This window comes from Astyanax mexicanus, chromosome 5 (genome assembly GCF_023375975.1).
Source record: "Astyanax mexicanus isolate ESR-SI-001 chromosome 5, AstMex3_surface, whole genome shotgun sequence".
In the NCBI taxonomy this organism is placed as follows: domain Eukaryota; kingdom Metazoa; phylum Chordata; class Actinopteri; order Characiformes; family Acestrorhamphidae; genus Astyanax; species Astyanax mexicanus.
This window is the reverse complement of record NC_064412.1, coordinates 24,960,632-24,988,134: the sequence shown is the minus strand read 5'-3', so window position 1 is coordinate 24,988,134 and position 27,503 is coordinate 24,960,632. Positions and strand designations below refer to the sequence as shown.

At 37.7% G+C, this 27,503-nt stretch overlaps 2 protein-coding genes across 22 annotated transcripts in view; one reads left to right on the top strand and one right to left on the bottom strand.

The window, feature by feature from the left end:
- Positions 1-27,503, top strand: part of LOC111195860 (G2/M phase-specific E3 ubiquitin-protein ligase-like) — a 675,934-nt gene that overhangs the window by 274,854 nt on the left and 373,577 nt on the right. The window lies entirely within an intron of this gene.
- Positions 1-27,503, bottom strand: part of sgip1a (SH3GL interacting endocytic adaptor 1a) — a 96,016-nt gene that overhangs the window by 20,901 nt on the left and 47,612 nt on the right. For 12 of the 21 annotated variants that reach the window (XM_049479202.1, XM_049479205.1, XM_049479219.1 and 9 more), the window contains 13 exons: positions 23,738-23,801; positions 22,368-22,392; positions 21,691-21,726; positions 20,884-20,946; positions 19,082-19,136; positions 18,656-18,837; positions 12,181-12,192; positions 9,985-9,996; positions 8,254-8,278; positions 7,923-8,046; positions 5,618-5,703; positions 3,819-3,905; positions 936-1,010 (listed from right to left, as the gene is read on the bottom strand). In XM_049479202.1, coding sequence (XP_049335159.1) covers positions 936-1,010; positions 3,819-3,905; positions 5,618-5,703; positions 7,923-8,046; positions 8,254-8,278; positions 9,985-9,996; positions 12,181-12,192; positions 18,656-18,837; positions 19,082-19,136; positions 20,884-20,946; positions 21,691-21,726; positions 22,368-22,392; positions 23,738-23,801 — 846 coding nt within the window. The remainder of the gene's footprint in view (positions 1-935; positions 1,011-3,818; positions 3,906-5,617; positions 5,704-7,922; positions 8,047-8,253; positions 8,279-9,984; positions 9,997-12,180; positions 12,193-18,655; positions 18,838-19,081; positions 19,137-20,883; positions 20,947-21,690; positions 21,727-22,367; positions 22,393-23,737; positions 23,802-27,503) is intronic. The other 9 variants (XM_049479210.1, XM_049479223.1, XM_049479224.1 and 6 more) reach the window with 5 other exon arrangements.

Sequence of the window (27,503 nt, the reverse complement as noted above, 5' to 3'; positions counted from 1 at the left end):
GTTTTCACATCAATGACTACACTGCCGTGTAGTGGCAGTAAGCCGTAACTTCGCGGGTAATACAATCGACAAGCATTGTGGGAAATGTAGTTTTGGGTCAATGCACGCTTCTGATCTATTTATTAGACACTAAGATCTTACAAGCTCTCGCGGGCCACATAAAAGGACGTGGCGGGCCACATTTGGCCCGCGGGCCTTGTGTTTGACACATGTGCTTTAGAGAAATTACAGATGAAGTACTGTTTCCTACATAGTAAAAGACTCTTGGAAACTGGAGAAAACTGGTACAGGAAGTCTCACAGCTGGCTGACCCACATGGCAACAATGCCAGCCTTTAGCTCAGCTTAACATTGGACTAAGGCTCAGTTTCAGCAGTGAGGAGGAGACCTAGAGGTCTGTGTAGTGAAGTGCTAAAAATAGGGATGCTCTAAAACTTTGATTGTTAGTGTATATACAGCAACAAATAAAATATTTTTGTCCCAATATAATGCAGCCCTTATATACATAAACTACTTTTGGAAATAAAATAATCATTTAGAATGATGGTTAACTTACCTGTTGCCAGATTGGCTATTTATTTAATTTCAGAAAATAAATAACAAAAAATAAATCGCCTTCCCTCTCTATTATTAACTAAGAAAATTTAAGTGTGCTCTCCAGGACAAGAACAGAAAAACCCTGCACTAGAAGCTACATGTATAAGACAGTAGAATCAGAAGACAAGAGAAACAGAAAAGACAGAAAGATGAGAAGACCAAAGCACAGAACAGAAAGCACAGATAGTCAGTGATAAATGGAACCATACACTAAGACACTTCTAAAGATAAGCGTTACAGGTAAAGTACATTCAAGATGCTCATCATGATCTCATACCACACAAGACAATGATGGAATGGGGTAACAAACAAGGTGGAGGATGAAGCACTGGGGCTTACCAGCAGATTCTGTGGTTGGAGAGCTGATTGGAGGGGGGGAGGTCGGCACATTCTTGGGTGGAAGCGGAGGTAGCGCTGCAATGACATCAAGGCAGCTGAGACAAGCTTTCTCAATCGCCCCCCATAGCGGCTGTCCTGTGCTATGCTAACTCAGAAAGAACACCACTGCTTCCATGCCTAAAGCACCATGCATACGCAAGGTCTCGCTCAGTAGATGCAAGGAGAAACTGGGAAGGGTTTGGGGGGGCATGGGATGACAACACTTCACTGTCTGTGGCCCATAAGGTCCCTTTAAATAACTCTGTCCTTTTTCTGGACCCTTTTCTTGTGAATAGTGTACTGAGAAATGATATAGAATAAAAATTAGTGCCCATTAAATTTGTTACTGAAAACTATAAGTTATTTTATTTTACAGGAAACAAAAAGGCCATTTAGCCCTTAGCACATATGTATTAAATGTCATGAGTAATAAAACATCTACTCAGATACTCAGTTACAGCTACGTTATCTTTCTAAACTTATATTGTGTCTCTTTAGTCTCTCCTTTTTCGTTTTTGTTGATTTGTAAAATAGTGGGTCAACAAAAAAAAATGATTTAGTTTTGTTATATTTTATTGCTGAAACAATTATTTGTTTTAATAGATTAAATGGATTATTTGACTATCAACAGTCATTTGTTGCAGCCCTACTGAAATGGCATATGGATTTGTTTTTTATTATAAAATAGGTGCAGCAAATATCATATATGCAGATATATGCCTTTATGCAGACCATTATTTTAAAATATCACCAAACTATGGAATTATTTAGTAAACAACAAAAGTGTTAAACAAAACAGAATATGGTTTATATTTAGATTCTTCAAATTAGGAACCTCTTACTTATATGACAGCTTTGCACTTGGCTGGGTTTTCCTAGTCAGCTATATTAGGTAAAGTCACCTGAAATGTTTTTCAGTTAACAGCTGTGCTGAACTTCAAGAGTTAATTACTTAAATTTCTTGTCTCTTAATGTGTTTGAGAGCATCAGTTGTAAAGTTGTGAAGAGGTAGAGTTAGCTGGTATACAGTAAATAGCCCTATTTGCATAATGTTCTAATACATATTATGGCAAGAATTGAAGGTCAGTCAATCTGAAAATTTTAAGGACTTTGAAAAAAGACGACCATCAAAAACTTCATGATGAAACTGGCTCTCATCAGGACCATCTCAGGAAAGGAAGACCAAGTCACCTCTGAGTTACCAGCCTCAGAAACCGCAAGTTAACAGCACCCCAGATAAGAGCACCTAAATGCATATTTTGGTTTGTTTAACACGTTTAAGTAATCTACATCAGCGTTTCTCAACCAGGGTGCCGCGGCACCCTGGGGTGCCGTCTGGCTTCATCGGGGGTGCCGTCAAAATATTGCGCCTCACGTGCATATTTCCTTTCCAGAGTCAGCTCGTGTCGGGGTGTGTCCCAATTCACAGGCAGCATACTCTGCGATGCACGCGCTATTTTATTTCATATTCCGCCAGCAACAACCCCCCCCCCCCCCCCCCGTAAACTGGTGTGCCGTGACATCTCGCATATATTTAAAGGGTGTCGTGATAGAAAAAAGGTTGAGAAACGCTGATCTACATGATTCCTTACGTGTTCCTTCATAGTCTGGATGACTTCAGTATTAATTTACATGTTGGGGGAAAAAATTAAAATAAATGATCTTAGTTCTAAGACCACTAGTCTGCAACACATTTTAGTATTAGCATAACTTTCTCCCAGAAAAATAAAAAATCCTAAAATATGTATTTTGGACTTTTTGTATTTGAAGTGCCCCCTCTAATATTGCACCCCACAAGAGTATGCATCCCATCAATCTAAAGCTATAATAACAGAAGGTAAAACTGAAAACATAAACTATGCTACTAAACTTTATATAAAGGCATTAACATGGATACTGGTTACCATCACAAATTTGCCTAAATGTAATCCTTTAACAGGCCAGGATTTTTGTCTGCCTTCTATTCAAGCATTACATAAAAAGCTTTTATGATTGATAAGGAACATTACTAAAAAGCATAATTGTAACTGTAACAGAATATACAAAAAAATATATATCATAAATCTGGTAATGTCAAAACATAATGAATAAAATCATAAAATTGTCTCTTTTCTGAACTTCTTTTTAAAATCAATATTTTTCAGAAAACAAATCAAACGTTTCGTTATGTTTGTCTAGTTTTTATGTCTATTTTTGATTCCTGTTACTGATCTGGCATTATTAAGTAGAGTAGAAAGGGGACTTACAGCCTCTCAAAGTGTCCTGTAGGAGATTTCAAATCCCTAAAATTTTCAGAATGTAAATAAGTTATTTTACTGCAGAAAAAAGGGGTTTTGTATCACCTGCACCTGTAGCCCGTATTTGGGGAATGTCATTTTAAGGGGTTAAAGTCTAAAAGATGATTGAATATTAAACATATTATTTATTTAGTTTTTTTTTTTTTTTTTTACATTTCACAAATCTAAACCTTGTTCTAAATTTAAGCCGGAAAAAAAAAAACAGATTTAAATGTGCTCTCAGTCATTTGCAGCTATTGCAAATGCTTTAACCGAAGCTTAGTGAATTTCTAGACTTAAAAAATAGGCCACATCAAGTAAACTGTCACCATAGAAGATTGCCACAGGCAGAACTGGATGACTTTAGGGATGGATGCAAGTTTGATTGGTTTTCCTGGCTAATGATTTGTGAAATTAGTGGGTTAATGGAGGCTGCACAGGGGAAAAAACGTTAATGAAAAACGCATTCCCGGCTGATTTTTCACTCAAATGACCATTTAGGAGGTATGAGGGAAAAGTTCATGAACCCAGATGGGAGACAACCAATGCCACATGATGAGAGACTTACTTCCTGAAGGAAACGGTCTTCCCAGAGTAGAGTCTGGGTTTTGGTCACGTAAAGGAGCACCCCAAACCTCAGGTTCCTCTATCATCACTAGTGTATGGGAGATTGCACAACACACATCCAATGGAGAGCAGCGTTAGCTCCTGGTCTACTCCTTACCTAGGCCTTTTTCTTTATTTTTCTTAGAATGGTTGATAGTACAATCTGGATCTGAGACCTAATCAAGGTGACATCTTGATCTATAATATGTGCCCATTTATGTGCCAGTGCCTCTAGTGATAGATAAAAAAAATAGGGATTTTGTGCTTAAAATTTAAGAAAGCAAGTGAGTATGATGCAGAATGTAAGAGTATGGAAATTCATTTTGGAGCGTAGCTGTCGTATCAAAACTGTGTATCCCTAAAACAATAATTATACAAGAAGAGAATACACAGTAATATAAAGGTACTTCATTTCAAGTGTATGTGGGTCAGTTCTATTGGTTTAAAGCAGCTGATACTTTTAAATGGGTTACAAATTTCAAATCAATCTACAAAGAGTTACAAAGTGTTAATATGACAGCAGTTATGTTTTCTATATTCTGAAGACAAAGACACACACATCACATATGTAAATGAACAAACACATTTGCTAGTAAATGGAAGAATGTGGAGGAAAACATATTCTGTAAACTGTAAATAAAAGCAGAATGCAGTGATCTGCAAATATCATAAATCTATTTTACATTCATAGTAAAATATAAAACACATATTAGATGTTGAACACATTGTTAATCAAGTACCGGTCTATAAGATTTCCTAATTACTACATTACTACAGTGTCACAACTTTTTTTTAGGTCTGGGGTTGCACTTTTGTGGTTTAAAATATGCTGTCAGCTTAATGTGAAGTAGAGCTGGGCAATAAATGTAAAAATACAGCTCTGGAAAAAAATGAAGAGACCACTTAAATTTCTGAATCAGTTTCTTTGATTTTGCTATTTATAAGTATGTGTTTGATGAACATTGTTGTAAAATGAACATTGTTGTTTTATTCTATAAACTAATGACAACATTTCTCCTAAATTCAAAATACAAATATTGTCATTTAAAGCATTTATTTGCAGAAAATGAGAAATGGGTGAAATAACAAAAAATGCAGAGCTTTCAGGCCTCAAATAATGCAAAGAAAACAAGTTCATATTCATATAGTTTTAAGAGTTCAGAAATCAATATTTAGTGGAATAACCCTGGTTTTTAATCACAGTTTTCATGCATCTTGGCATGTTCTCCTCCACCAGTCTTACACACTGCTTTTGGATAACTTTATGCCACTCCTGGTGCAAAGATTCAAGCAGTTCAGCTTGGTTTGATGACTTGTGATCATCCATCTTCCTCTTGATTATATTCCAGAGGTTTAAATTTGGCAAATTCAAAGAAACTCATCATTTTTAAGTGGTCCCTTATTTTTTCCCAGAGCTGTATGGTATAACAATATTTACAGACATTTTTACAATAAACAATGTTTTTTGCACATCATCCAATTAATCAGGATTAATTATGCTTTTTTGTAGCTCATGCTCTTTAAGCACTGGTGATATCTTTAATACGCATTAAAAAAGCATGTTGTCCAAACAATAAGAAAATGTATTACAATACAATAATATACTGTCATTTTACTCAGCTCTAATGAAGCATATTCTAATCCTCTAACATTGTTCTCTCTTCCCACATCCCACTCTCTTCCAGCCTTACGTACATGACTCCAGACAGAACATGATTCCAACCCCATTCCATCTATAAAGGATGAGATAAAGCTTTGTACCTTCAGTCTTCTGCTCATCAAAGGCTGTCTCCAGTGGAGGGCCAAATAAGGCTGTTGCGTCCTCTGGCACTGGAGATCTCTTACTGCTGAAACAGAGAGAGAGAGAGAAAAAACAGACAGATACGCATGAGTCACACGCATTCACCCTCTCCAGGAAAGACATACTGGAGCTCCAGTCTCATCCACTCTGCACCCATTTCCAGCCTAAGCCTCTTTCATCTTTCTGCCTGTCTCTTCGTTTATGACACATAAAGCCGTGGAGAGCTGCAGAGCTTTAATATCTTCTAATGCAATACTAAACTTCACTATGAAAAGAGATGGAATATTTACACACATCTTTATTAGCGCTTTCACGATTAATACATTTATATTGATTACTCAATAAACAAACGATCTTTGACTATATTGTAACTTTGTGCCTCATCAGCAAATCATGATGGCCTGTATATATTTGAAAGGCTATTGATACTTTGCTATTGTTAATTAAAGTCCATTTTAATCAGGAGGTGAAATGCATGCTAATTTGGGCGCAAAAACTTCCATTTATTTTACCCCTGTTTTGTAGGCAGTGTGTTTTATAATCAATTATACTTGATTGTAACTGAAAGACAGGATGTTTCTGCTACCGTTTCATCATTAATAATTTGACTTTTGATGCCATTGCAATTGCAGCTAATCAAGCCTAAGTGATACCCCCTTCACCATGCTTGACAGATAAGCTTTTCATGTTTTGAATTATAAGCTGACATTTTGACCTCTCCATCACATCAAGTCTAGTCTGTATTTCAGTGCAATTTCCAATTTGCCCTTTTTTTCAACCAGTAGTTGGTTTCTATCATCTGGATCAGTTAATGAGTTTGTTTACTTGGAGTGTTTTCTATCTCTGTTTGGTTGGTTTGGTTTCACACAGGCATAAATCTAAATGCACCAAAATTTGCACCAATGAACCACGCGAGCACATTTTGATTGGTCAGAGATTCTGCTGTGGAAGCAAGAAACTAAATATAGTGAGAAGATTCTGTGTTCCAGTGCATATATCTGTGCAGTGTGAAGCTGCTTTAACAATGAAAGCTGAAAAAATTATCGCTCTGCTTTCAAACACAGTGTTTTCAATAGGACGTGCAGCACAGATGTACACATAGTAAATGGAGTCACGTGACTGCGAGTAGTGAACGCAGCACAGGAATAGAGAGGGCGTTTGTTCATAGCTAATATGGCTAATATTTAGATTAAACTGCACCTTATCAACAGTTTAGCTCAAATAAAAGGACTATGTTTAATAGTTGGGTCGGATCGAGACAGGATCACGTTCTCACCACAAGCAAACCACTCCAGAGTTCGTTTAGGATTGAGACCATCAGTGCGATAACTGTTTTCACACCTGCTTAATTGAACCGCACTAAGGGTGTTTTCACACCAGCACTAATTGGTCCGATTAAAACGAACTCTGGTCTGTTTGTAACTTTAGTGTGGTTCGATTGAGCAGGTGTGAAAACAGTAATCGCACTTAGGTGTGGATTAAAAGAACCAGACTGAGACCACCTAGAGGAGGTGGTCTCGGTCCAGTCCCAAACAAATTCTGGAGCTGGTCGCTCGTGGTGAGAACCTAATTCAGTCTCGATCCGACCCAGCTATTAAAGTCCATTTATTTGAGCTAAACAGCTGATAAGGCGCAGTTTAATCTGATATATTAGCCGTTCAGTGTTAAAGCACAGATATTTGCGCTGGAACACAGAATCTTCTCGCTATGTTGACTTTTTCCATATATTTATATTTACCCCCACGCCAGACAGCTCTGACCAATCACAGGACACAGCGTGATCGCGTGGTTTATTGGTGCACATTTTGGTGCGTTTATGTATATGCCTGTGTGAAACCAGAACAAACAAAGGGAGAAAATGCTCCAATTAAACAAATTCATCAACTGATTTGGATCAGAGAAACAAACTACAGGTGTGAAAACCCCCCTAGAGTACAAACAAACCAGAATCTGCTTTAACTGGACTAAATAGTGCTGGTGTGAAAATGCCCAGTGCTGATAAATGGTTTGCAAATTGTGGTACGGCCACTATATTTCTAAGCAAATGCATTTCAAAATAATGTGTAGTCCAAGACTAGGCTTAGTTCCTGTCTGGAAAGCTGCCCCATATTAAACAAAGAGTCTAAAATAACACATCTGGCACCGGCCAGTCACAAGTTTTTAGTATTTTATTTCAAGTGTCTTTAGTGCAGAGCAAAAACAACAGAGATGTCCTTGCTGTTCTAAATCTTTTCTAGAGGACTGTATCTGTATGTCTGTAAATACCTGGGAGGTTGAGGTGCAGGCGCAGGTGCAGGTGCAGGTGCAGGAGGGGGTGTAGGTGTAGGTGATGGGGCAGCAATGGGGGCAGCTGTGGGAATAGAACGTCTTGGTCGTGCAATTTCATCACCTGAGGACAGAATACCACATGATTAAGTTTAGTTTAATGCGTAGATATTTAGTACAAGAACATCAGCATCCCCGAATGCATGCACACACACTGTTTACAATGCTGAGACATTTTACATTAAATAGAGGTTAAATTAAGCTCACAGCATTCTTTTTGGAGAGTAATTTGTGCAGTTACCGCTATTTATGTTTTAAAAAGTCTACTCACCAGGTGCATTTCTTTTTCCCAGACCCTGGAACAAAACAGAAAACCAAAACATTCAATCACGCACAAAGTATCAATCTTAAAGGCTAATGCTGCAGTTCATCACACAAACACTGGCTGGCTGAAACTTAGATTGAATTTTACATAAGAAAATCTAAGGAAGGATTATTTTCTAACTGAACAGATTAAATAATGGTTCTTGAGGTGAACAGCAGCTTTTTATTCTGAGATGTACTACAATTGCCAATTCTCACCCTCTACCATTACACGATATTACTAGCTCTGGCAGGGTGACGGCTAGTATATGCATATCCTTCATAGCAGTAACTAACACAACATCAGTAGATAGTTGAATAAACACATTTAAAGGAGAACACCAATCACCAATTCTGATATATTATATTCTAGTTATATAGTAACTAGAATATCTCTTGGACTACCAGCCACGGATATCTGTGGCAAGCGATTTGACAGCTGAGACATTGCGGATCACTGTGATTTACCTTTAAATAAGTTAAATAATTATAACTAACCTGCAAATACGTAAAAACAATTAGATGCTAGGGCTTATATCAGCAATATATAATAAAGCTTCGGAAAAAAATAAGAGACCACTTCAGTTTCTGAATCAGTTTCTCTGATTTTGCTATTTATAGGTATATGTTTGAGTAAAATGAAAACTGATGTTTTATTCTATAAACTACGGACCACATTTCTCCCAAATTCCAAATGACAAAATATTGTAATTTGGAGCATTAATTGCAGAAATAGAAAATAGAAATAGCTAAAATTACAAAAAAAGATGCAGAACTTTCAGACCTTAAACAATGCAAAGAAAACACGTTCATATTCATAAAGTTTTAAGAGTTCAGAAATCAATATTTGGTGGAATAACACTGTTTTTTAAAACACAGTTCTCATGCTTCCTCTTGGCATGTTCTCCTCCACCAGTCTTACACACTGCTTTTGGATAACTTTATGCCACTCCTGGTGCAAAAATTCAAGCAGTTTAGCTTGGTTTGATGGCTTGTGATCATCCATCTTTTTAAATGGTCTCTTATTTTTTCCCAGAGCTGTACGCAATCAGAACTGTGGGATTTAATGAGGGAGTATGACACTGCTCTCTAGTGGACATGTTCTAAACACAAGACTAAATGAACCACACCAATATTTACATGCAAACTAATAATAAAAAAATTGATTCTGTGTTTTCAAAAAATTATACAGTATATATACTCTTAAACCCATTAACTGATACATATTAGTATTACCATTATGACTACTATTTTTTTTTTTAGTACTGCTTGATATATATTTGCCTGAGGGAGAAATGCTTCAAATTACTTCTCACTCTTGGGTCACAGCAGGACTCTGAGTAAATCTACTCAACTAATAATGAAAAGGCTTTTGCTAGATCACAGATGTAAGCAGTTTTGTGCTCACATGGGCGTTCTAGTCATTATAGGCCAGCATAGCAGCTCAGGTTACGACACATTAACAAATGACCTTGAAATGCAGCACTGCTACTGCAAATGCATGTCTAAAAATAATGAGTCAATTAAATCAGTTTCTAACATTTTAACACAATATTCCTCTATTCTGAACACACTCATCAAGATTTTCTGCAAAGTCCTGAAACAACTCTTACACCAAGAGCTGCAACAGCTACATCTGATATGATACACAGAAAGCACAGGAGAGCAAGCAGGTTACTGTATTTCATCCAGCACTTACCGGGCTACGTCTCTGTGACCAGCAAAAAGGAAGAGAGAAGAGACACCTGGTCAAAGAGTGACAAATCAGTAATACAGACTTTCATCAAAATAAACCACTGTCCTCTTCTAGCACATTATCTTTCACCCCCAAACCATATTAGTGCATTACAAGCAGACCCACGAGCATTCGGAGGACGGTAGGCTTAGGTTCACAGAAGAAACATCTTTGAAAAGAATGTTTTAAAGTGTGTTTTTAAAGGCATTTTTTATGATTGTGATTTATTATAAAGAAAATCTAATGCTGGAAATAAAAGAAACTGATGTCCGTAAATTGAAGATGCCTATATTATAAATTCATGTTTTTGTGATGTCCAATGTTATATAATTGCATGACATTGATATTGTCCATATCAATTTCTGGTAACCTTTATCTTCCTTCAGAATGGCATTGCCGTCAAAGACTCCATTTGATGTGTATATGATGTATACATGTATAACAGTTATATTCTCAAGATTTTCTTTAGCTTGAAGTGTTTACTAAAAAAAATCGCAAACAGAAATGCACATTCATTTTAGCAATTTTTGCAGTCATTTAGGACTACTGGTGTTTTAATGTTTATCACAAAAAATGTATTTCATGTAAAAGGGATTTAGTATTTTCGAATTATGGCAAAAATTAAAGATTCAAAAACACCAAAGTTTTTTAATTAAAAGCTTTGTTTCACTAAAGATCTCATTTTATTCTAAGGATCTAAAAAGAGGTCAGGTAAAAGTAAAATTCACTTGTTGTCGTACATCCCTAGAATGAATAACCATGCATCAACCGTTTTTCCCCTTTGGAAAACATTTTATTTTTATTTAATTAAAGTGCCTTTATAACTAAATTAAATGCATTTTGCATTATTGGATATAATTTTTATTTATTTACTACAGCTAGGCCAATACTTGGTGGTGATGAAATATGGTCTGCACTGTAAACGTTTTAACTTTAACAAACTTTTAAATCATGTTTATTGAGCAAATGTGGGAAATGTGGTAGCAAGATATTATTTGTTACAAATGCTTAAATGTAAACTTAGATCGAAAATGTATTTAGACTGTGGAAAACCAATCAGTTAACCAGTAAAAACAAAGTTCACACTAAAAGTCAATGTAGATAAGAGCTAAGAGTGAATGAAAGTCAGCAAAACCATGTTAATTAAGATTCCTTAACAGCATAGCATTTTTAATGTGTAGAAGACATTTGCAAGAAAATAGCATATGCAGGTTAACCCCAGTCAGATGAAGAGAAGATTCTGAACAGATTATAGGAAGCAGCAACGAAAAAAGATGAATTTATCCATTTATTCTAGTTCATTCTGCTTGTTTGGAGAAAGAATAGCCAAGCCAGTCTGTGAGCACTCATCAAAAACTCATCTTTATCCTTTCAAAGATGAGAGCCAAGATCTATAAACTGCCTCTCCTCATGCTTTATTTCTCTTCCTGCATCTCTGTGCATGCTTCTCAGTGTCTGGTCCAGAGTGAATTCAAGGTGCAGTGAGTTTCAACCGATTACGGTGATGTGATGTAACAGGAGCAAAGTCTAATCCTACTGGCTGGCTGGCACGGTCGCCACAGGTCCCAGCGAATCAGAGCACAGCACTGCTGAGCAGGAAGAGAGGCCTGCAATTAAGGACTTCAACAAGAGCCCAGCTGGGGTACAGCCGTCCTCCTGCTCAGTACAATAATGAATAACTTTCTGTATATGGTAAATGAGGTCATTTGCTAAGTCGCAGCACTAGAGTGTATGCTTATAACACTTATACCAGAATTTAATAAATACACAGCATTTCCTACACCAGAGTACAACCTCTGCTTTATGAACTGTATTAAACCATGCAAAGCATTCTGCCACACGCTCATGCAGATCCAGAGACTTCCTGCACTATTTTAATTACCCCAGCTTACACTGATTAATTCACGCTAGAGGTAAAACAGACGTCCAACAGAGAAGATTAAATGTTTCATTTTGCCAGAGGCACAAGCAAAACGGACTCCACAACAACTAATATATATTTATATATATACTCAGCTCCCACTAGACCTGCTGCAGTACAAGCAGCACCAAACTGTCTGAACCGGGGGCACAGAAATCACAGGCCATGACCCCTCCACCAGGCTGCCGGAAGAAAGAGAGCACAGCACTCCACAACAGGGAGAGAGGTAAAGAGCTTACCGGACTGCTCCTCTGTGGAGGTCAGCATTAGACAAAGAGAGAGACAGAAAAGAGAGGACATGTGTACTATATTAGTGCAAGCGCAGCAGCAGATGATGAGCACAGTGGTAGAGGACTGCAGGTAAATGGAATTTGACATGGTAATGTCGCATGATGTAACGTGTACAAACTTAAAAAAAAAAAAAAACACTCCAAAACTTCTCTACAGTACTTTTTTTACTGTTTTTACTGTTTTGTATAATCTGTTTAAAGGCTGTGTTAAAGGATATTCTCCAGATAAACTGTATGCCCTATAGCAGTGGTTCTCTTATATGTTAGAACTAGTACCACATATGATCAAACTGAAACTACCAAGTCCAACCTACTAGGGTTGGACCTCCTAACAGTAATACAGTAATATCACAAATTTTAAAACAATTTAATGGTATCTTCAAAAGATGACAATATTTCATTAATATGACTAAATAAGTCTTACATGCCAAATTTCTGCCCTCTGTCTTGCTAATACAGGCCAAAATAGCTTATTTATTCATGTGCATTTAAGATTTTAATAAATTTAAGTCATAGTATAGGGGAGAGGGAAATAAAAAAACACAAAAAAGCACAGGTCCACCAAGCTGTAATTTTCAGAACTGTCTGATAATGACAGTGTTCCCTGTTCTAGCCTATTAGCTAAGGCTATATAGTTATCTTGCTAACTAACTATGACTTCATACCTTTACATTTCTACATGGTGTCCCCTAGGTTAATTATACAGCTATTAACCTAAAACAGAAACTATTGTGAATTACTATTACTTGGTTCATTACTTGAGTTTCAAATGGTTCTACAGTATGGCCTACAGTATTGCAAATAAACTAAAGCACGGTGAGCTAACATAGGGCTGGGCATCAAAATCCCGATAACAAAAAGGCTTTGCGAGAATAATCATCATTTTTAATTAATTTTTAAAATACAATTTAGAAATAGGTATCGGAAAAAGTATTGTTTGGGTATCAGTATAGTACTGAATTCAAAGTATTGCATCGGTACTGGTATCGGAAAATTTAAAACAGTACCCAGTCCTAGGCTTACCTACAGTGTCTAAAGATTATTTAGGAATGTAATGTTATGAAAACTACAGATGAAAATTCAGCAAATTCTGAGGTTAACCTTGGGATACTTTGCGAACCACCGCTGATACATATACCACAGATTGAAAACTACTATCCTCAAGTATCTAGATATCAGCTATTTAAAGCAGCATTATATAGCACAACATAAGCTATTTTGGTCTTCCACTAACCTGTAGCTTTTTTGGGCTCAGCAAGCCAGAAAGTTTATAAGTACACCACAATATAATGTTGGTGAAGCTGGCATAATACTACGTGCGATAACTGTGACTATTAAAGGATTTTACTCAAATATGACCCAGGATATGTAGTCTTATCACCTGGGCCATATTTTGTAAAATCCTGCTGCCTCAGTGGGTATACATTGCACATGGTTCAATATGTAAATTTCCACTTCCTGACTGAAGGGGGAGCCAGGGCCAAGAAATGTGCATTCTGATATACTGATGCTTTAAATGCAGTCATTGCTAACACAGTTCCTAACTCACAAACACTCAGCTCATATAATCTCCGAATGAAAAATATTGGCAATAAATGTGGATGCTATAGATCAGCTGCACACGAGTCTTTGGTCACCATGCCCAATGCAGAGCTCTAAGAATTGGGCTATTGGTATTGTGTAATTAAAAATTCTGGACTATATATATATGATAAGCTGGAGTGATGTCTAATACCCAGAATTTCTCATCTAAACTTGGTATCTTACTTTACATTACTGGGCTGTATTTGTTAACGAAACGGAAAACAAAGCATTTGTTGTTTCCAAGTTATACCAGCAAGATTTAAGAGGTTAAAAAAAAGACACTTGTAAAAGCTAATTTACATTCAAGACAGACTAGAGGAAAGAATACGGTTAGCCAATATGTACCGCAGGTCTAACTTCAGACAACACAGCAGAAGATTTATTGAACGATTGTTAGGAAACGGGATGCACGAGTGACTTTTTTCAAGCGTCCCAACAGAGGAGTCAGCCTTATCAATAAAACACGAGTACCACCTGCAACCCAACACCTGCATCGGCTGCGCGTTCTATAAAAAGAAAGCTTGGGCCTTTGTGTAATGTTTCAGCTGGAGAGTAAACCGGCTGATACCACTATCTTAACTCAGTCAACTGTGTTAGTGCTGCTCTGAGAGAATACAACAACCTACACATGATTTCACTGTGTTTCCAACCATGGTAAAGACGTAAAACTTGGAGGGAGTGGCCGGCTCTCTACTGTTCAGTTTATCAGGCCCGTTAACCTTTGCTCTCTTTAGTGTTCTTTAGGACAGATTTTTATGCTCAATCCGTTGCCACAGTTACTAGTGTAAGTTCATGTTGCCATGGTGCAAGGCGAGCATGTGACTGTAGTTTCATTCAGGGAGAGTGAGGAATGTGGAGAGTTTCAGTGCACTCGACAGGGTGAAGTTCAGAGTGCTGGATTATATGGGTGTTAGTGTGTTACTGCTATAAGCTAACCCTGTAGAAGAGTGGGATGTTCAGTAGGACTGGGCAATATGACCAAAACACTCATATCTTAATATTCTTAAAAGCCAATACGATTGGCTGGATATTATTATTTTTTTTAAATGAATAATTAGTTATTAATTTATTTATTAAGAATGTTGACCAAATTCTTTCTATTTTATAGTATCTGGCAATCTTCACACTGTTCTAGAATGTGTTTACCTAATTCTCACTATTTTATAATCACTGCTAATCTAGAATGTTGTCCCTCATCCCATGTCTTTAGAATTTTTTACAATCCTCACATTGTTCTAGACTGTTGCCCGAGTTCTTTCTATTTTGTAATATCTTGCAATCTTCATACTGTTCTAGACTGTTCTTCAAATTCTATTTTACAATATCTTGCAACTTCTTTTTTTATTTTATTATTTCTAATTTTTCCCATTTTCTCCACAATTTACATGGCCAAGTACCCAACCCACTCATTAGGACTCCCCCTATCACTAGTAATGCCCCAACACACCAGGAGGGCAAAGACTAACACATGCTTCCTCCGATACATGTGAAGTCAGCCACCGCTTCTTTTGGAGCTGCTGCTGATGCAGCATTGCCGAGCATCACAGCACGCTTGGAGGAAAGCGGCTCGTTTCCGTTACATCAGCTCACAGACGCCCTGTGCTGTAGAAATCACCGTAGGAGTGATGTGGGGAGAGAGCGCCATCTACCCACCCAGAGGGAGCAGGGCCAATTGTGCTCCCTCTGAGCACCGGCAGCTTGATGGCAAAGCTGCATGAGCGCGGGTTCGAACCTGCGACCTCCCGCTCATAGTAGCAGCGCTTTAGACCGCTGGACCACTTGGCACCCTTTATATCTTGCAATTTTGACACTGTTCTCCCAATTCTCTCTTTTTTATAATATCTTGCAATCTTCACACTGTTCTACACTGTCCTCTCAATTTTCTCTATTTTATAATATCTTTTAATCCTCACACTGTTCTACAATGTTCTCTTAATTTTCTCTATTTAACAGCACAATTTATAACCTGTATGTTGTTCTAGAATTTTTAAACTTCTACTGTTTTGTTTCTTTTTGCCTTCCTCGCACTGTTCTATTTGCTTATTGCTAAGAAACTACACACATTTAAATGTTAATGTTAAAATATGTTAATTTAATTGGTTTTATATTTTTGATAGAATTAAAATTGGTGGTGTTGATATAAACTATCAAATTTCTAGCCAACAACCTCTGGCCAAATTAAAAGGCTGCACATTCCACCATCATAAATCTACGATTTTAATGAAGCTATTGAAGTATATATAGTATATATATATATATAATGTGTGTGCATATGTGTGAATAATTTAGTGCGCTGGCTTTCACATGACACATGCTGCTCTGTGCTCTTCTGTTCTTACAGAGCTATGTCATACAGCACCACCGAGCCCAGTTTCCAAGCTGAATTATTGAGGGAGAACACAGTGACACTCCAGTTCCCCAGCTCACAAGAAGACTCTCACTCACTGCCTGCACACTGGACGAGCCTCACTGGGTCACAGAGGACACATGACTCACCTAAACTGCACCTCATCTGAGTCTAACAGTATTTCTTTTAACTTTTACTATTAACTACTTAGTTAATAAACCTTTTTTAAAAATGTCAGCAGTGCAAACCATATTAAATAATGTTATATACAAGTTAGGAAACACTACACCTGCAGTAAAGTTCCATTTGAAAGAACCAAAGAACTAGTCTCAGTGAGGCTTAATGAGACTGGAATTAACTTGCATCAAACCAGTTGTGAGTGTGGGTCAAATCAATGACTGGGAATAAGTCACTAATCTACCTCATCCATTAACCAGACAGTGAGTATATGAACTCAGAATGCCCTCTTTTTCTTTCATTCACAATGTTCTAGACTAACTTCTCTCATACACACTGTTCTAGACTAACTTCTCTCATACACACTGTTCTGGACTAACTTCTCTCATACACACTGTTCTAGACTAACTTCTCTCATACACACTGTTCTAGACTAACTTCTCTCATACACACTGTTCTAGACTAACTTCTCTCATACACACTGTTCTACACTAGCTTCTCTCATACACACTGTTCTACACTAGCTTCTCTCATACACACTGTTCTACACTAGCTTCTCTCATACACACTGTTCTACACTAGCTTCTCTCATACACACTGTTCTAGACCATTGCCCTCCATTCACACCACTCCAAAAAGCTTCTATTATTTACACAGTTGTAGAATGTTGTCCTCCTTTCACATGGTTGTCCTCCAGTCACACTGTTTTAGAACGCCTTTTTGTTCTTTCGTTTACAATGTTTCTAAACATGTTTCCTGTGACTGTCATATTATTCTAGAATTCACTCCCCACACACTCACCAAATACACTGTTGGAAAATATAATTTAAGAGTGTTCTCTCCACTCATACAGTTTTAGAACATTCATTATTCATACTGGACTCTGGCCTTCATTGTCAATTGTGAACAACAGATATGTACCAAGTTTTGGACTTTATAATAAAGAGCATATTAGGGCAAGATGATATGGCTAAAAAAAAAAATATATATATATATATATATATATATATATATCTCAATTTATTTTTTGAATGAGCTTACTTCTAATCTCTTCTGCGCCACACTCCTGAATCTGCTCAGATCTGATTGGCTGAGGAACATCTTTAGTGATATTTAAAATGCATGCGAATGGTGTGTGAGTTTCCTGCACCACAAAGCCCCCCCCTGTTAAGGCTAGTAAAGTTACGCCGCTTAAAATCGACCCAGTTCATCCGTCCAAGTCAGCTTAGGGCACTGTCTGGGTCTGCCTATTAGTGACCCCCGCTCTACAGGATACCTTATTCTGCAGCTCATCTCACACTTTGAATACGACCCTTCTCCAAGCAATTGAGCCATAGTTTTTCTTTTAAAGCGGCAGTCCGTATTATTTTGTTTCTAAACTGAAAGCAGAAGCATGTCTGAGTGGAGAAGGGATAAAATAATGTGTCCCTGCTAAGCCTAATATATTAATTCTAAAAACTAGGGTGTCGGGTCACTTTTCACGGGAGTTCTTCTGGCCACATCATGCGTCTTTACATACTTAGGTCACATGTACAGCACACTGAACGCGAGCGGCTGGTGGAGAAATGGAGACTTCAGAAGGGGAGTCTCAGACCTCAGTAGCTCATTCACCCATAGTGAAAGCAAAGCATCAAAGGAGTGAAGTTTCTGACTGAGCGCGCTCTCTTTCTCTCTGACTGAACATAACCTGCAGTCGGATTCATCCGCTCTGAAGGAGACAGCATCACACCCGCCCAGTTTATAATTATTTTTCCGCATTGGTGCAATTACCAATTCTCACCAGAGAGGGCCCTAATCCCAAACTTTATGGACATCAGCTTTAAGTAGCCAACTAGAAGAAGAGAAAGGTAAACTGCTGGATCTATTTGGAACCTAACATTATCAATATCAATATACTAAATAAAACTATGTGGTATTCTTATATCTCATGGGAAAATATTGTTATTTCTTAACAACATGAGATATAGCTCAGCTCTAGGGCATCAGTCCAAAAGCACCTGCCACATCTCTTCTAAGAGGGAGCAGCAAAGTGAGATGTGTCCCCATCCCTATTAACAGTAAAGAGGGTTTGGAAATTGGCCTAATAGGCCATGAAATCAGATCATGCACTCCTGTGTGTTTCTATTTTGAGTACAATAGAAAATGGCATGGCGTATGTTTGACATGAATGAGTACAGACATCAAAATCTGCAGTAATTCATCACAACTACAGAGATAACAACAGGAAGTGAAAGTAAAAAGACAGCACAACTAAAATGAGAGACACACAGAATACCACTAATAAAAAGGACCGTGGGTAACGTAGGCAGGACTCACCAGAAGCGAGGGAGACAGAGCTATGTTGCCTATGGAGGCTTTTAATTCATCTACCGAAGGAGCCACAAATTCAGCACTGTCTGCAGGCAGGGGTTTGATCTTGATCTTAAACTTTTTGCGGTGGTCTTCCTCTTCCTCTGACTCGCTGGATGAAAAGAAGTGTCTCTTTTCCTTTGGGGACTGTAAGTATCCATTAAGGACAAACACAAGGACAAACGTTCTCCACGTATGCAAATTCTTTAATGCTAATTATTTATTGATGAAATGCGACAGAGCAGGTCTAAACTAAGCTCTACACATCTCACCACCAAGAGTTAACAGAACTGCACACACAGCTGACGTCAAGAACTACAGAGAATATAGATCACAACGAGTTAAAATTCCTCAAATAGCACAGATTCCACATACAGCACAGTTTCAGGATATCTCCCTCTTCATCTGGTCTGATGCTGTAGCCCTCATCATCCACCATGGGAGAGTTCTAGAACAGAGAGAAGTCACAATCAGCAACAGGGATTTGTTTTTTCTCAACGATGCATAATATTAATTTTTTACCAAAAAGTTTATAAAAATAAGGCAATGCCCCACTAATGCTGTTAAACTGGTTTGATAAGCAAGTAATATTTCTAAGGATACAGCATCTTGATTTTTATTTTGCCAGTGCACCAAACTATCTTTTTTTTAAAACTTAAAATTTGTGAAGTCAGGCATTGCTTCTTCCATAGTGTAGTCAGCATGCTCAGAGGAAAGTGCTGGTCCAGTCAACAGCTGCCTGATAGAGTGCCATCTACCCCTAAGAGAACAGGGTCAACTGTGCTCTCTCTGACTCCGGCTGCTGATGGCAAGCAGCATAATCTGGGATTCAAACCAGCGATGCTTGGAACACAGGCTACGTTCTCATTACAAGCCACATTGCTCAAATCCAATTTTTTGCTCAGATCAGATTTGCTCAGATCTTGACAGTTCACATTCAATAATGTAAGTGATCTGTATCTGTGTGTAGTGTGAACAAATCTGTCCCTGAAACGCCACACATGCGCACATTGATACGTGTATGAATTTTGCCTTCTTTACCAACAACAAAAAACGTCATATTTGAGAGACGACTCGTAGCTTTATAAAGGGAAATAGATGCGTTAGCAGCTCATATGAGGAGCATTTTTAGCTGGAGTGGAGAGAAAACAGCTGGTCTGAAATACATGTTCAGGTCGAGGAGGTGAAAAAAGGACAGGCGGTTTGCTTTTGCTGTTTGTGCAGCTATAGCTGCACAGCTACATCAAGAGAGGTGTGGGTATGAGAGAGAAGCACGTAGCGCATGCAGAAAAGCAAAAAGATGCATGAATTCCGATTTGATCGTTCACATTCGTGTTGCATATCCATGGATCGGATACGTATCCCATTTAGGACCACATATAAAAGTGACTCAGATCGGATTTTAAAAAATCGTGTTTGGCACATTCACACAGCCATGAAAAAAATCAGATCTGAGCAACATTGAGCAAAAAATTGGATTTGAGTCACTTCAGCCTGGTTATGTAAACGTAGCCATCATGGCAGGGCTTTTGGTCCCTAACCCACAACCCTTAAACTATCATTTTTAAAAAAAATAAAAAATCAGCAGTGTTTTGATCACTGCTTTAATGGAAAAATAAGTGATTAGCACACTATGAATAAGCTCAGACAAAAAAAAAACTAAGAACGAATGCCTGGTATATTTTTAATACGTTCATTCATAACAAAATTAGCACACATATACTGATGATTCTTTTCTATTTTACAATTTCTGAACTGTACCTCTGCAGCACTTTTCTTAACCAGTAAATAAATGATCTCTTCTCCAGTGCAGGGCATAGCTAACTTGTTAAACAGAGCAGATGAATGCGTAATATTGTGAGATTTTTTTGTGGCACCATTCAGCAAACCCCTTAGTCTTTAATTCCTCCCAAGTATGTTTGCTTCAAATATGGTTAGCTAAGCCTCATATGTAAGCATTCTGTGACAAACTGTATTAAAAAAATATACTCAACAAAATAATAAAAAGCATCATGCTTAGAACCATTTAACCCTACAGTGGTAATCATTCGAGCTGGCAATGTGACCACTAGGGTGAATGTGAAGAGCGCCCACATCCTTGTAACAGTCTTTTTATTTAGTGTATAAATGCATTTAGTGTAGATATACATCACGTTTTAATCCATTTCAGCTAAATGAATAAAAATCGAACTTACATATCGGTCCCAGTCAATCTCCCCATAGAAACCATTGGGAGCCCCATTGGTCTTCTTTGGTGGCTGTGAATCAAAGAGATCAAAGAAGCAGCAAGTTAGGATACACATTTTGTGAATGTTTAAATGTCTAAAGAAAATCTCAGAGATCTATTCCATACCGGTCAAAAGTTTGGATGCTTCCCGTTTCATTCAATGTGTTTTCTTGTGTTTCATTATCTTTTATACAGTAAATTTAATATTGAAGATATTATAAGCTATACAGAAACACTAGATGTGAACCTAGTCTGTAAACAAAAAGTGTTAAACAATCCACAATATGTTTTATACTTTAGGTTCTTCGAAGTACAGATCTGCACAGTCTTGGTATTTTCTCAGTGGCTTCATGAGGTAGAGCCACCTGGAATAGTTTTTTCTTATTTCTTGAAGGAGTTCTTGGAGGTGCTGAACAATAATTGCTGCTTTTCCTTCACGCTGTGAAGCTACAGCTCATCCCAAATCACCAAAGCACCCATTATCAGATGGGTTAAGATCAGGGGATTGTGGAGGACAAACACTTTTTTGTGTTTACTACATAATTCCATATGTGTCCCTTAACTGTTTTGATGTCTTTAATATTACTCTACAATTTAGAAAATCAATTAAACAAAGAAAAAGAAAAACACTGAATGAGGAGGTGTGTCCGAACTTTTGACTGGCACTGTATGTTTTCTCTATAAAGATTTATTACTAGACTAAATCTACTGCTAACTATAACCTACTATTTTCTTCATGTCTACATGTCTGTACAAAGACTCCAATGTGTAATACCAGTTCAATCTGTTGCTGGTCTTGCTGCAGTGATTCCTGATACATGGAATGGAAATATAATTCAGATTATTCAGCTTTGCTATGCTATGTATGATACAAATGCTTGCTTTGTTTAAAATAGGCTCATTTGCAGCACCTCTGACAGGTTAATAGAATTACAGCAAGCTGGATGAAAAATAATACTAAAAATGACCTTATAAACAAAAGCACTAAAGAGCTTGAGCTAAGAGTTTGAATTAGTAGCTTGAAAGCCCACATTATAAACTTTTATTAACTTAAAGTTTAATTATTAGTTTTCTTTTATTGTGTATAGAAATACAGACTGAAACCTATCAAAATTTCCATTAAATCGTATCGACACAGTTTTTGTTTAGAAATATTTAAAAATGACAATCATTTTCAGAGAGAAATTATATATAAATATAAAGATTATTTTAATGAAATCTAAATGAAGGCTGGAAAACATGGACATTAACTAATGCTGAGTTTTTTTTAAATGGGGTGCTTTGCCAAGTTTTTTTGCAGCCATTTTTAGCCAATTAAAAAACCTGCAATCATCTACTTTAGTTGTCCTCTTTGATCCAAGATAACCTCTGCATTTCTTTTTCTCATTTTATTTTTATTACAAAATTGTTATCTCTGTTTGAAAGCTTGTTCAAAAGAAAGCAAGTACTTACTCCTCCATCTCTGTCTGGTGACCCCCTGAGAGAAAGAGAGAAAGAGAAAGAGAGAGAGAGAAAACTTTAATACCCACTTAACATGCAAGGCTTCCTTTCTCCAAACTCAAGAGCAACAGCAATTTGCACTCAGCTTTGCACTCCAATACCTTTTTTCTTAGAACATCAAACAGAAGCTCACACACACAAACACACACCACAGTGTTCGACATACAACACATACAACCGCCTGAAACACTATACAGCTCTGGAAAAAAAATAAGAGACCACTTAAAAATGACGAGTTTCTTCAAATTTTACCAAATTGAAAAACTTTGGAATATAATCAAGAGGAAGATGGATGATCACAAGCCATCAAACCAAGCTGAACTGCTTGAATTTTTGGACCAGGAGTGGCATAAAGTTATGCAAAAGCAGTGTGTAAGACTGGTGGAGGAGAACATGCCAAGATGCATGAAAACTGTGATTAAAAACCAGGATTTTTCCACCAAACATTGAAACTCTCCACCAAACTCTTAAAACTGAAGCGGTCTCTTAATTTTTCCCAGAGCTGTAGTTACAATATTAGGACCACCTACTTGTTGCTGCACAGTGGTCACAGGATGCTGCCTACAAGATATTCCTGGCTGGTGGACTATATTCTCAGTTCAGCAGTGACACTGATGTGTTTAAAAACTCCAGCAGCACTGCTATGTATGATCTGTTTGTTCCAGCACAACACACACTACTAACACAACACCACCACCATGCCAGTGTCACTGCAGTGCTGAGAATGACCCACCACTTAAATAATACCTGCACTGTGGTGGTCCTGTGAAGTCCTGACTAGTAAAGAACAGGGTGAAATGATGATAATGGCAAGTGTGAAGAATAGCAGAGAGACTACTAATGTCTGCAATTGTAGAACTACTAAATAGTTGGAGCTGATAAAATGAACAAATAGTGTAAAAACAAGAAGGTGGTCATAATATTGTGAACCCTCTATAAGGTTAAGGTTGCATGCTAAAATTATTCCTTTGAATTAGTAGCCCTTAAAAACCTCAGGCAGCCCACCTCTCTTCAGCAGAGCGGAAAGAGCACAGATAAGCAGCTTACAGTCACGACACATTCAGTGATCTAGTCTGCTGCACATACTTATTGACTTTATGCTCTCACTAGAGTTAAAGGGAAAGTGGCTCTGTGTGGAAATGACGGCAGCATCTATGTTTTCACAGGCTTCTCTCAGAGGATCCATCCCAGAGATTTAGTGCCACTCTGAGATCCTCTGCTGTTTAGAAGAGCTGCAGTGCGCTGGCTAACGAAAAGTCTGTTATATTTCCTCTGTGCGATATTTGTACGAGTCATTGATAACAGGAGTAAATGATGCTTACGTGGAGTCAGTGTCCTTCTCTTTCTTCCGTATCCCAAAGGCCTTCCTGGTACGTTTTTTCAATCCTGCAGATTAAAGAGAGAGAGAGAAAGAGAGATAGCAACAGATGGTCAGTTTACAGCATACATCACCAGCCCAGACCACATAAATGCTACACAGTAAAGAACCGCATTTAACACAAAAAGAGTGCAAATGGGTAAAAACTAGGAGTGTAAAGGTACACAAATTCATGGCTCAGTTCACACCAAAGTATAACTACCCCTTGATTAGGTAAGGTGTGTGGAACAAACAGAATATTCTTTAAATACAGTTTTTTTCCCCACTTCAAGTAAAAACTAGGGTATCTTAAAAATAAATAAAACCTAGTACTTCTGGAAAAGTGCATCTAAATTGCTTAACTGAGGAAAAAGTAATTTAAAAAGTGCAGTTTGAGTTTCACTTTTTCATTTACTTTAAATCTGAGCTGAAACGGTGTCCAGGCCATTCTCCTAATAACTGAAAAAGCTCATTGGTCAGGCCTCAGGTACGGTTAGAGTGTCTGCTCTAAAAGATTAGTGTTTTGTTTAGTAGTGGTGCTTCACTTTGGTCGCAGAAAATATAAAACATGTTGGTTTGGAACTGCCTGTGGGGAGAATAAACAGGTATGACTTGGCTCATTCTTCACTAAAAAGTCAGGTTTTGCCATCTTTCTGTCTCTCTTTTTTTTGAGCTTGCCATCTGGATGTATCTTCCTCCTAGTGCTGGGCAGTATGACCAAACAATTATATCACGGTATTTGTCAAGATCCTGACAATTTTACGGTATATCACGATATAATAATTTATTTAATTAATTATTACTATTTTTTTTTTTGCATGACTGGGCTTTTATATAGGTTTGTGACTTACTGTACTGTTAGGACTGTACTGTTTCTACATAGAATATAAAACATTAAGGCATTCAATTAAGGCTTTGATTAGTATTGGGTTTTACTTTGTCCCACAAAATATGAAGAAATCAGACTTTATTAGCAGAGAAACAGCTGAAGAAAGTAAACAATAGACCTTAAAAAGAGATACGCCAACAACTTTAACACGGCTTCTTTTACAAACTAAATATTAAAATAGTTCCATAAACACTATAAATGGACCTAAAATACTCAATGTTTATTGTTGAAAAGAAATATTTCGTAAATGCTCTATTGTACAAGTTTAATATCAATTTACAATGTTTTGCTGAAGCCATTAGAGGCATTATGCTAACTCCGCAGCGCCTCTAGTGGTATGGCGGTACGTGAAAAATGCATACCGTTTCTGAATTCCCCTCCGATATGCCCTATGAACTGGTATACCGCCCAGCACTATTTTCTGCTTTATTCTCCTGCTGACATTTCTCGCTTTGTACCTCCCCTTTGTGCACGCCATCTGCCCGAATCTGCACTGATCTGATTGGCAGAAAAGCATCTTTTTGGATATTTACAATGCACACGATTGGTCTGTAAGTGGCCTTTACTGCAAAGCCCACACTGTAAAAGGCTACAAATGTTATGCTGCTTTAAATAAACACTGTCAAAATTAAAGAGTGTTCAGTTGTATAAAAGTCTGGGTTTGGTCAGTGACCTCTGCATTACACATTTCACTCAGCATTCACATTCATTACTCAGGTAGAAGTATAAATACTAGGGTTCAAAAATATTCTGTAAAACTCAAGCTTTTTACTGAAATAAAAGTGTAAAAGCAAAAATGTGCACCTAAAGTTTCCAGGAGAAACTCGTCTGTGAACTTTGGTTCCACATTATGTTAATTTGATTTTCGGTCATTCCTATAAACGACATCTATCATGCATTCTCTGTGTGATTGTGCAAACCAAAGCGTGACTTCCCATACCATGACTGTTTGTAAGGAATACATGTACCAATAACACATCTAGTAAACACGTAAAATATTCGTATCTAATTAAAATATTATCCCTTTAATCTCAAAAATAACAACCAGCCATTCATTATGAGCTACACTGTCACAAAGTCAAAATATAGTATAAATAGAGGCTAATTTTAAATGACAGTGACAATATGCATTAATAAGCACTGACATTGCATATATTTGTAGGACCAATATGTAGGGCGATTGGGTTACATAGTCAAATGGTTCATTTATTTATATAAGGTTGAAGGGAAGAACCCCACAAAATCAAAATTACAATTTTCAGTATTACAGAAATGGGCAGTTTTGGATTAAAAAAAAAAAAGCTAATCCTGAAAGCTAAAAAAAGCTGTACCAATCATCCTTAATTCACCCTATTATATTAGTAGCCAGTGCTAGTGAATTTCTCAGGTCTGGCTAATTGTCTCCTGAACAGGTAAGCACTGAGCTTCAGATGGAATGAGTCTAACCTTAAATATAACTGTTGCAGTTTAAAATGTAGCTTTTACAAAGCAGGTTGCACACACACACATGCACGGACGAGACATTAAATGAGTACCCACTGCGATTGAGCGGTTGTGTGTGTATGTGTTGTGAAAGTGAGTGATGGTTCAAAAAGGTCAGCACACACAGACATAAGAGACTTCAGAGACTGGATCGAGCGTTTTCATGTATTATTGAACGATACCTGTAGGCTGATATCTTCTTAAATACCGGTAGGACAGAGTGACAAAATCGGCTGTATTTTGGAAACATAAACAGTAATTTTACTATAATCAGTTAAATAAGATTTTTTTTAAAGCAGATCCAAATCACATTTTGAGGTGGCTTGAAATGCATCTTAGTCTGGATACTCTGCAAAAAATAAAGACGTTATAAAATCCAGAGTGGTGAAAGTTTGGGTGTCCAAGAAGTGTGCTAAAAGATAGTTACTAACACCAACCTCGTCACTACAACTCCTCACATTTTGTAAAGTCCAGACACACAAACATGATCTGATCACTTGCAAATAACCGTGCAAACAGTCATCTCCTTCTGAAAGTAGCCTAGATATAGCTTTTCTTTACAAACTAGCTAATTTCCTAAAGCAATCCACAAATTTCAATTATAGCCTGTGCTTTCAAACCAGCTATCCAAGGTAATGTTTTCCAAGCCCCATTAAAAACAACAACTCATGGGCTCAAATGGTCCAGCAGGCTAAGTACTGCCACTATGATCAGGGGATCACTGGTTTGAATCCTGTTCATGTAGCTTGCCATTGGCTGCCGGAGTCCTGAGAGAGCACAACTGGCCTTGCTCTCTCTGGGTGTGTAGATGGCGCGCTCTCCCCACATCACTCCAAGGGGTGATGTCGATCAGCACAAGGCGTCTGTGAGCTGTTGTATCGGAAACAAGTCTCTGCTCTTTCCTCCGAGTGTGCTGGCTACTCCGCAATGCTGCATCAGCAGCAGTTTTAAAAAAAAAAGAGGAGGTGGCTGACTTTACATGTGTTAATTTTCACCCTTCTGGTGTTGGGGCATCACTAGTGATAGGGTGAGTCCTAATGAGTGGGTTGGGTAATTAGCCATGTGGTCCAGCGGTTTAAGCACTGTCGGTATAATCAGGAGATCGCTGGTTCAAATCCTGTTCATGTAGCTTGCCATTAGCTACCGGAGCCCTAAGAGAGCACAATAGATCTTGCTTCCTCTGGGTGGGTAGATGGCGCTCTCTCCCCACATCACTTCAAAGGGTGATGTCGATCAGCACAAGGCATCTGTGAGCTGTTGTATCGGAACCAAGTCGATGTGCTTTCCTCTTAGCATGCTGGCTACTCAGCAATGCTGCATCAGCAGCAGTTTAAAAAAAAAGAGGAGGTGGCTGACTTCA